The following is a 10,616-nucleotide window of genomic DNA, read 5'->3' as shown; positions in this document are numbered from 1 at the left end:
GCTGTAAGGAAAGTGTCCTACAGAGTCAAATAAGCCTCATTACGCTAACAGGCACCTTATCGGTGACGCCGTACGGATGCATTTCCCTCCGGGCCGGGACTGAATCATTTATGTTCTTTTGTTTATGAACAGGGTGAGGCACAGCGGGTCTGTTAACATGCCCAAGTCCTTTCACGGCATTGTGTAGTTTTCTCTGCATCATTTGACTACTCGCATACACTTCATACTGTATATATGAAGTCACACTTTATTTTGGGTTGTAGCTATTTATATTCGTTTGAGGAAGAGGAACGTGGAAAAAGAACAGGTTCTTTCTGGGCATCTGATTCAGAGAACTCAAGACTTCTCATCATGGATTGTGACATTTTCCTGACCTACACAGAGCCCTGCAGGCAGCAAGTGCTGCCTGCTCTATTGCACAGATTTAAGTCCTTGTGCTATCAGCACGGAGCTCTCAGGACACACTTGCCTTGTCCTGGAGCGGTTGCTCCTTCACACTGTTTGCACACAGAATAAGAAACCAGCTCTGGGTTTGGTTTGCTCCCTCTCTTAAAGCAGGCTCAGAACTAAGTGCAACTCAGCAAAACCCACGTGAAGCTGACTCTGCCTACACTGCTGCTCCATCCAGCACGACACCCGCTAACACTTCCAGGAGCGCTTGGGCTCAGCCCTGCGCCTGGCTCAGCAGCCGCAGCTGCTGCAATGCTCAGGCAGCGGCTGGGACCGGTGCCACTGCTCCGAACGTGCCATGTTTGCATCTCTTACCTCTGCTGCAGGCCAGCATGGGAGAGCAGGGCTGGCTAGGGCTCCCAGGATCCTCTGGCTTGGTGATTTGCTCCTCAGCACACATGTTCCCTTTTGTAACTGGGCTCATCTGGGGCTCAGCAGGGCTGGTAGCAACCTCCCTGCTTCCTGGCTCATCTGCTTTCTCTCCATCCTGCCATGGCTTTAATTAACTGATGTTTCCACTTCCCTGTTCTGTGTAGCAGGGAACACATGTTGCAATACACCCTTTTTCACAAAAAAAAAAAAAAAAAAAGCCCCACTGAAGCATGAAAACTTGGATTAATCTGGTGGCTGTACCAGTTGTAGAGGTTTGCTGCAAGGTTTCTGCTTGAATATTTATAGTTATTCAGCGAGGAGCACCTTGCAGAGCAGATACAAGTCTATACTGTGGGTGTGAGGGGGGAGCAATGGGCTAACTGCTGGGGTTTTAACAAAAGACCCTAAAGTTGGAGGTCCTGTAACAAGCTACTGCAGTTCTTCCGCTGCACCACCTGGACAGACTGGGTGCTGGCAGCACCCCATGCTGCAGATGGAATAACTGGGCTCTTCTTTGCCTTCCCCCCGCCAAGAGAGGCAGCATCCTCACCCTTGGAGGGGGGATGCTGCTGAAGGAAATGCCCAGGCAGCAGTTTCTGGGATGGTGTCTGTGTGGGTGAGGAGGGCAGCTGAGGTGGAGTGCAGTGGATGTCTTGGGGGCTTTAGCTTTACCCAGGCTCGAGGACTCAAGCTGCCCAGTGAAGGAGTTCCCAGCATTAAAGCCAGGGAATGAACCTGCGGGGGAGCTCAGCGCCTGCAGGGAAAGGTGCTGGAGGGGTGCAGGGGAGCTGCACGTTGGCAGCTGGTCAGTACATGCGGAACGAGCCCCAGAGCCATGATGACCTGGGCACCCCCTGCTCCAGCACGTAGATAAAGCTCAGTGGTGAAGATTCCCTTCTAAAATGGCTTTCCACCCATCTTTACAAGAACCTCCTTACGGAGGCGGAAAACCTTTGGTCTCTGGGAAAACTTTGGTGATATGCAAGTATGTACCTGTTCCAGCAACGATCTGTGTTTTTTAGAGCCAAGAAGGAGCCGGGTCCTGCCCTGAGCTGAGGGACCTCGTGCACAAAACCACCTAAGAGAATAAACCTGTTGTGGGGTAATGCGTTCAGCAGCACATGGTGCAAACGCCCAGCAAAGGACTTAATTACTATGTACAAAGGCGCTTTGGTCAGGGCTGCGCGTTCGGCTCCTCCAAATGTCAGCGAGCAGCTATGCGGCAGAACAGGATGTCGGATTAAGGAGTCTCCCGTGAAACCCATGCTGAGGACATCAGAGGACACCAGCCGGAGCAGGGAAGTGAGTGAGCTGGGTGGTACCGAGCAGAGCTGCCCGCAGCCTCCCGGGCACTGGATGCCGGCGCTGCCACCCGCCTCTGCCTGCGCCTCTGCCTGCGCCTCTGCCTGCACTGCGCTGGCTCAGAGCAACGCTGCGAGAGAGCACGGCACGCAGCGACCCGGCCGCTTTGGGTCAGAACACAAAGGGCTTTAGGGGCTCGGCAATGCTGTGACCCCAGCCTGGAGCAGTAGGAAAGCTCCTTGCGTGGGTGCAAGATGAATTTCTCTCAGCCTGGTGCAGCAGGCTGCAGGTGAGGGGCTGGGGGCTCGCCTGCGAGTACCTTCTGAGCACCTACACAGCCTTATCTCCGCTGGGGAGGCGAGTTAATGTGTAACCCAGCTCTGTTTGGTTAGCCCAGAAAAGCAAAGAAGTTCTGGGATAGGCACGGCTGGGACAAGGATTTGGGCAGCGTGGAACGACAAACGTCCTGGTAAAAAAAGAAAAAATAATTAATAATCTATATTCCTTCTTGTCCTTCGCTTTCTGCCCTTTTTCTGCTGAAAAGGCTGTGGGTGAGGGGCTGAGCACCCTGTCCGGGTGGGACGCGGAGCTGTGGGTTATGGACATGCTTTGCTTTGGAAGGGGAAAGTGTGGCGGAGCTGTCACGGGAGGTGGCAACGGGAAAGATGGACGAGGTGGTTTGAAGGTGGCGGCCGGAGGAAAGCTGGGGAGGCTGGAAAAACTTGTGCTCAGGGCAGCAAACAGCCTGGGCGACTGCTACGTGCACTCGGTTTACTTGTTTAAACAGGAGGAACTACGGCTCTGCCACCATCGTCCCCTTTCACCCTGCGGTGGGATCCGTCCCGCTGTGCTGCTGCTGGGACGGTACCGGCAAACAGGGTTTTGCTTTATTTTATGTTCCGAGCCGCCAGGGCAAAGCCCTTTGCCAGCAGCTGTAAAGGCAGAGGGGGTACGGCTGCTCTGCCTTCGACAGCAAAAACACCGAGGTTCTGTAACGTCGCTGGAGAGCTGCGACAGGGTGCTTGTAGTAGTACCGGGCTTAAAAGAAAGTAGCCTCTTCATATAAAGCAATTAGCATTAATTGCTACCCAGCACCTCTTTGATGTTTGAAGGCTCAGGGAGCTTTGTAAAGGACAGTTACGGCAGCTGTCACAAAAGCTGTGTGAACTGGCATTTTATTTTAGATAAAAAATAGCTCCTTCTAAAAATATTTTCAGTGGGGAAAGATATACACCCCACTGAAAAACAGCTTTTGAAGTACAATCTCTTTTAATTTCAACGTTCAGTCTTATTTTTAGTTTGTGGCTGGACCACCGTGTTATTCAGCGAAAAGAAGGAACTGTAAAATCTTTATGAATCATAAGAACTCAGGGGTTTCAGCACTGATTTTTCCCCCTTTCCTGGGTCGGATGACCGCATTAGAGCCATAATCTCATCAGAGAACTAGTGGGCAGGAAAATTAAGTGCTTGTTTCTACATAGATCCTCTCCAGCGCCTGACGAGCTCCGGGCTGAACTTTGCCTCCCTATGAGCTGGGGCTCGCGGGTGCCAAAGCCTTGGCAGCTGCTTTGCATTTCTGCAAACGCTGTTTGAACGAGAGCAAATTATTTTTTTTTTCCAATGGACAATCCTCAGGGAGAAATGAGCTCTGTTGAGACCCCTAATTAGAGCTGGGCCAGGCTGCTGCTCTCCCGCCCCGGCAGCCGCCTTGCACCGCGGACGCTGGCTCCCACCAGCTGCAGGCGTCAAGTCTGAGCAAGACTTTCACATCCCCAGCAGTGTTTTTCCCTCTCGCATTTGTGCGGCAGGGTGGAAGGCAGTGAGGAGCATTGCAGCAATGCGATGGAGCATTGAGCAAGCAGGCGGTAGCCTCCTGCTGCTGAGAAGTAGATCCAGATTGCACGTTGCAAACGTTCAGGTGCACAGGAAAACCACGCGGCTTGCAAAAGCCTAAAAACCCCCAAACTGAGTGGGGGTCTCTGCTTCCTGACAGCGAAAACCTCTGGCTGTAAAGTTATCTGAATTCAAAGAATCAAGGGTACTGTTGTTCCAAAGCCACCACTTACTGAAACGTAATTTAAACAGTAAATAATGCAAAGCTGAGACTGAAATATTAAACTCTGCCTGCGCGGAAGGATTAGATCTGTCAGGGTGTGGGTGTTGAAATCTGATTTTTGTGGCATATTCCAATTACAAAGGACTTCTTTCAGGGTCTAACACTCTGAACAAGCAGCCAGTTCTGCTCACTTATCACTAGATCTAATTCCCTGATCCTGCTACAAGAAAAAAAAAAAAGCAGCAGCAGTGTGCTGCTGCACGCCATGGCCAGGTTACAGCACAAAGGGCTCCTCTGTCTTCTGACCAGCAAATCCTCTTGCGTGGGTCCGTGTGTGTTGGGGGTGGGGGGGGTTGTTTTGCTCTTTTCAGCCTCCGCAGCCCAGATCTCCTTTGCTGAAGAATGGGTGGTGAGCACGAAGAAATCACGTAATTGGTGGTGTCAGTAAATTTTGGAAGCTTAATGCTTCACATCCAGAAGTAATTACGCCTTTTGTAGGCTGCTCAGCCTCTCCCCGCAGGCAGCAGAGCTCTCTAGGCCATGCACCCTGCAAGCATAACTGTCCCCTCGGCCACCCGGGACCCTGCCCTGGGAAGGTCTCGCTGCTGGGAACCCTGCTGCAGGTTGTCAGGCAGCACGTTCAGGTGCCACCCGCGCTGGGGATACAGGCTGCGTTCAGAGCAGCAGCAGGGATGCGTTGCTACGAGCAGAGCGGGATATTGGGGTGCTGCTTGCGATACCCCCAGGGCGGCTGGAGACACAGCACAGCGCTGCCCTGCTCCGTGCCAGCTATGCCAGGCATGTGCCCAAACACATGCCCAAACACACCCCGGCGTGCCCCACAGGTATGGGGGCACCTCCCCACGGCAGGGGAAGCTCTTTGCCAGGAGGAAGGTCCTGGCAGAGCAAAGCTGTGACTAAGCAGCATTTCAGGGCAGCATGTTCAGAAGTTCAAGAGCACTTCAGCTGCACGGCTGGCAGGGGTGGAGGGAGGAGGTCCCACCAGGCAGAGCTGGGCTGGGGCTTGCATTAGGACGGCATCAGTGCTGTTGAGCTCCGAGGCTGAGCTGGGCTTACAGCTTTTCCTACACTCAGGAACCACCTTATCCACTCCTCCGAGATGATTAAATAACCACCAGCATGGATGGGCTGTGGATGGACGGTCTGGCGCTTAACCTATTTCCAGTTCTATTGGGGAAAACTTTGGTTCCAAGGACGCTTTAAAAAAGCCCAGCTGCCCCTTCTCCTGAGGAAGCAGCCTAAGACGAAGCAGGTTTGCAGCCATGCAGCAGCTTCACAGCCTGCCTGCCCTCCCTCCAGCTGCGCCAGCGTGCCTGCATCTCCCCAGGGGGGTCTCGCAGCTTAATGCCTCTCCTTTCTTCTGCTTCAGCAGGGATATTGCCCCCCGTGCCAGACGCCAGGACAGCCTGTGATATGCCTAGGAAGGAGCTGGGGATGGCTGGCTGCAACTCTGGCAGCTGTGACAGCATGGTCAGCACAGCCTCCAACCACTCGCAGCGTGTAAGTAACCCTGTTGTGCCCAGTCCGGGCATGGCAGGGGCTCAACTTGCCCCTCTTGGCAGCTGAGGAAGGATTTTGGTCAGATCTCCGCTCGCACCTGCTCGCCGTTGCTGCTTTAGAAGCACCCGGGGGCTCTGAGACAGCACAAAGACTAAATTAATTCTTGCCCCAAAGCACTCCCAGGCTTTCAGTCCTGCCACATGTGTGGCAGCGATCATGAGCCTTTGCTCCTGCAAGGTTTCCCCTGGGAAATGGTACTGAGAGCCCAGCGGCTCCTGTGTTGCCCAAAGATGCAGAGGCAAATAGCGCAGGCACTGGGCAGGAGGAGCCGGGTGAGCTCCCCCGGGAGGGATCAGACCAGTCAGATAACCGGGTCAGACTGGCTCCAACAAGGGTGACTTCACCTGGAAAAGACAACGAGCCATACTCCTCCCGGCTGACAAGAGATTAATTTCATAGTTAAGACAGAGATGAGTTTGGACCATGGGTGCAGATGTGTAATTTTTCACTATCTGTCCATTAAAGCTTGTTTGTCTCCAAACACTGATTCCAAGATTGATGGGCTAATTACATCCTGTCTGACTTGGAGCATAATTGATATGTGTAAGTGGAACACTCAGCCCTGAACAGGTTTTCCATTTGATGTATTGCAAACCAGAACCAAACCCTCTGAAATTTATTAGGGATGGAAAAACTGGTTGCAATATTGCATGGTAAAACATTTGGGTAAGTGTCTCTCTGCAAAACAACTCCACCTGGGACAATTTCTCCTCCATGCTTGTTGATCTGATGCACACTCCATCCTTTCCTGCATTTCAGTTTTTTCACGATATATTGCATGTATCACCTTGTAACTTGGCACTTCCACAGCAATCTTGTCTCATGATACTTGAAATACAACAAAAATTAAACAGGGTCTTGCTGGGGTATGAATGGGAGAACAAGGAGAGGGACCACTGCCTGCAGATGAGCCTTCAGTATTTATGATGTGTAGGCAAGCTTTTGAGATTCAGGCGTCTGTACCTATAGACCATCCATGTTCCCCATCTGCTCATATTTCAAATTAAGGAACTAAAAGGTAGAGGCTGAGCTCCCAAGTTAAGAATAACCTATCTTCTGATGCTCACAGTATAATTATATATATATATAAAAATTATTTTATTTATATATATATATTTAAGACCATTTTTATGTTTGTGGGGTTTTTTTAGAAGTTGTCTAGTTTTCTGTAGCTTTAAGTACCAGTTTTTAAATAGCCACAGGCCAAGTCTCCTGGCCATTAGCTGTCACAGGTCTCCTCTTAACGGCCAGGGCTATAAATAATAATACACTTCTTTTTCCTACTGCACTATTTTTTTTTACTTTTTTTTTTTTTTTCAAGAGTGATAACAGTTACGACTACTTATCTGTGGAAGAAAAAGAGTGTTTGATGTTCTTAGAAGAAACTATCGGCTCACTGGATGCAGAAGCAGACAGCGGGGTCTCTACTGATGAGACTGACTACGTGGAGCCCTCCAAGCTGCCTGGGACATGGCTCAGGAGAGACTCCAGTGCGCAGGGTAAGCTGGGAACCCCTGCTCCAGCCTTTGTTTGCAAAGGGACTTTCTTGCTGGGGTGCATTCCCTTGGCAGGCAGGGAAGGGGCATCGCCCCAGTTTCATGCAGGTAGTAAGTGAAGCCAACTTGTTTTCATCACTCCGTGGTGAGCGGTGGCTAGAGGCAGAAGATAGGCAGGGCACCGGTGGCATTTTCCCAGTTTTCACGTGCAGGAGCTGCTGGCAGCTGTCGAGCGAGACCAGCAGAACTGCAGGGCAGAGCATCTTTGCTCATGCTCCGAACAGGCTTACACAGCTTGACAAGGTTCCTCCTTCACCAGGTGCTTTGTCACATCCAAAGTACCTGGCTTCCTGGGCAGTGACGGTGTATTCACTGGAGCCGGGGTGAGCTCCGGGTGCGGGTGCTCTGCTGTGGCTGCGCGGGCTTGGCAGGCGGGAAGGAAGGTGCCCCGTGCCCACGTGCAGAACGGTGCGTGACTTCATCTCTCTTTGCCTAGATATGGAAAACGGGGCTCCCCCTCCGCGTGCAGGTCAGCAGCGTGCAGCTGAACAGAAGAGTGCTAAGAGCATCTCTGCCTTCTCCAGCTCGGCTCCAGCAGCAGCTCCAAGCCCCGGCTATTCCAGTCTTCCAAGGAGCATCACTGTAGCAAACGGAGCTTCTGACAGCAAAGCAACGGTTTGCACAAGGGGGGACCCAGTGCCAGTAGATAAATCTTCACAGGAGATGGCCAAGGAGGACAGGCTTGACCATGCCAACACAAGACACCAGATGAAGTCCCTGGAATCTTTGATTATCCAGCCTCCAGATCCCTTCCAGGATGATCAGGTGAGCCACGAGTGGTCATGTAGCAATTGCTCTGATGCCAAGAAGGAGACCAAGACTTGGACTTCATGGAATCAGTCAGAGAAATCCAGATTGGAAGAGGCCCCTCAGGACCCTGATGCCAAGCGCGGGCCTCCAACTGCCCCCAAACCACGAAAACTGCCACCAAACATTATCCTGAAAACCAGCAAAACCAGCCAAGTGCCGCTTGCAACGGAGCCCAGCCAGAAGGTAAAAGCAGCGCCTCCGTCCTCGGCCAGCTCTCAGCCTGGCTCAGCCAGCGATGCTGCTGCCGAAAAGCTGAATTCAGGGCACCTCGACCCCAAGGAGAGGGAGAAAGCCCGGCGGGAGGCACTGGAGAAGCTTGGACTGTCGCAGGACAGGAGGGAGCCCAGTGCCCACCTTCAACCTACTGTGCATCCCCACCCAAGGGAGATGCCCTTGCCCATCCCTGCGGAGCCAGAGGCAGGCTGCGGGGCAACGGAGAGGTCAGTGCCAGGTATTCGGCCGATGACCTTCAAATCCAACACCCTGGAACGCTCCGGCGTGGGGCTGAGCAGCTATATAGCCAGCACCAAGGAGCAGAGCGTCAAGACCAGCAGCTCCTTGGGCAAGATGTCCTTCATCGAGCGGCTCGCCCCAAGCTTCCTCAGGAGCAGCCGCCCCCGGCCAGCATCCCTCGGAGAGGGGAAGGACTTTGCTGTTCTGAAGGAGCCCAGGCAGACAGAGCAGGAGAAGAGCAGCAAGCGGCGATCCCACCCTCTGCAGAGCTTCCCCAAGCCCCCCCGCTCCTGCATCAGTGTCAAGATTTCCCCCAAGGGCTCAACAGATGAGAACCGGCGAGAGGCGCTGAAGAAGCTCGGTCTGCTGAAGGAATAGCTCTGTGGGTGGCAGGGCTGCTGGAAAAGGGGCTCTTCACCCCAGATCCAGGCGCCTTCACTGCCTGTCCCCAGGCAGCACAGCCAGAAGTGCCTTCTGCTGTCATCTCCTGGCCCAGCATCTTGGGAGAGGTACCACAAGAGGTATTTGGAGCTTCACATCAAATAAAGTAACACCCTCTGTACATAGTATTTGTATATAGCAGGTGTATATGAGCTATTTATATAAAGCATCACTCAGCACGTGGACGGGGCATGCTCCTCTACAAAGTCTTTAATGCATTTGGGGATTCTTTGGAACAGGGAAGCCGTGGAATTGGGAGCTTGGCTTATTTTAAAAGGCGTTGCCTGTGGATAAAACGTCTCTGGGAAGAATTGCAGGACTTTGCAGCTCCTTCAGGATTTTATGGGGTTTCTTTGTTAATTTTATCAAAGTCTCTGAGGCCTGAGCACTCACTTGCCCCATGCAAGTGCCTCCCCAAAGCCGCCACTGCCACATATACTGTGGGACCAAGGGGCACCGACCGGAGCAGGCTCAGCAACGCTCCCCATGCACGAGTGCTCCTCGTACAGTGCCTGCAGGTGAGAGGAAAGGGCTGCAGACATCCCACCGCCTCCCCTGCTGGACTGCTCTCACATCCAGCCCTGACAATCTGGATATAGCACGTAGAAGAGGCACAAACACCCACATTCCTCATGAAGTGACAGCTAAGAAGCGACAGACACACCAAGTGTGCTGGTGGCAGACCCAGAACTGCTGCCCAAAAGGAGGGATGCAAGTCTCAGACAACACCATTTCATCCCCTTTCAAACTCTTCCTGCATCTTTCAGGCCCAGCTGATGCTGCCAACGTTTATGCTGCACACCTTTTACAACGGAGGTGGTTTATTTCTGTAATAAACTTGTATATGATCAGAAAATGACTGTGTAGTATGGATTTATGTTGCAGTTAAAGCTCAGGTAAAGCTCAATCAGGACTTCTAACCTTCAGCATGTCTTGATTTGAGGAGGGTGAGTGACCCAGGCAGCAGCCGGGCATTGCAAATGGTGAGGTCTGAACCAGAGATTTGGCTCTCCTGCAACCCAGACCCACACGAAATGGGGTTTTGTGAAAGTGTTTCCAGCACAGTCAGCAGATGCACGGCACTGCCAGACTGGGGTGGGTGACATGGGACCTGCCACTGCTCCAGTCGATCCCTTCCAGCTTGCACCATCTCCCAGGTCTGTGGGGACAGCTACCACAGCAGCCGCGTTAGTTGAAAAGCCACACTAACAGCTTAGCTTAAAAGGATAAAATAATTTCCTTCACCAAAAAAAAATAATCTTTCATGCAATTCTGGCTTTCAGTGATGGACACCTAGAGAGTCTGCGCTAGTGTGAGGGCGGTGAGGTGCTGGCACAGGGTGCCCAGAGCAGCTGTGGGTGCCCCATCCCTGGAAGGGTTCAGGACCAGGTTGGACGGGGCTGGGAGCAACCTGGGCTGGTGGCAGGTGTCCCTGCCCGTGGCAGGGGGTGGCACTGGGTGGTCTGTCAGGTCCCTTCCAACCCAAATCATTCTGTGTTTCCATAACCATAATAAAGCGAGCACCTTTGCTCCTAATAGACAATTTAATTTCAAAGCTAAGGTTAGGCTTTCTCTAGAAAGAGGGGCTGACCCAT

At 52.5% G+C, this 10,616-nt stretch overlaps 2 protein-coding genes across 9 annotated transcripts in view; one reads left to right on the top strand and one right to left on the bottom strand.

Moving 5' to 3' along the window:
- Window positions 1–995, bottom strand: part of LOC308054552 (6-phosphofructo-2-kinase/fructose-2,6-bisphosphatase 2) — a 35,674-nt gene extending 34,679 nt beyond the window's left edge. For all 6 annotated transcript variants that reach the window (XM_080367587.1, XM_080367582.1, XM_080367583.1 and 3 more), the window contains exon 1: window positions 766–995. In XM_080367587.1, the coding sequence (XP_080223713.1) occupies window positions 766–874 (109 nt within the window). In that variant the 5' untranslated portion in view covers window positions 875–995. The remainder of the gene's footprint in view (window positions 1–765) is intronic.
- Window positions 996–1,073: 78 nt separating this feature from the next.
- Window positions 1,074–9,877, top strand: LOC308054557 (specifically androgen-regulated gene protein). 3 transcript variants are annotated; one of them, XM_080367598.1, is made up of 5 exons: window positions 1,074–2,413; window positions 2,517–2,593; window positions 5,571–5,701; window positions 7,083–7,260; window positions 7,754–9,877. In XM_080367598.1, exons 1-5 carry the CDS (start codon window positions 2,379–2,381, stop codon window positions 8,956–8,958), a joined length of 1,626 nt encoding a protein of 541 aa, XP_080223724.1. In that variant the 5' UTR covers window positions 1,074–2,378; the 3' UTR covers window positions 8,959–9,877. The 3 variants fall into 3 exon arrangements, with proteins under 3 accessions (XP_080223724.1, XP_080223726.1, XP_080223725.1); XM_080367600.1 differs by lacking the exon at window positions 2,517–2,593 and having other exon boundaries at window positions 2,397–2,413; XM_080367599.1 differs by lacking the exons at window positions 1,074–2,413; window positions 2,517–2,593 and adding an exon at window positions 5,305–5,453.
- Window positions 9,878–10,616: the final 739 nt, after the last annotated feature.

This window comes from Falco punctatus (genome assembly GCF_963210335.1).
Source record: "Falco punctatus genome assembly, chromosome: 17".
Classification (NCBI taxonomy): Eukaryota; Metazoa; Chordata; class Aves; order Falconiformes; family Falconidae; genus Falco; species Falco punctatus.
The sequence above is the reverse complement of the archived record's forward strand: the minus strand, read 5'-3'. Positions and strand labels throughout refer to the sequence as shown.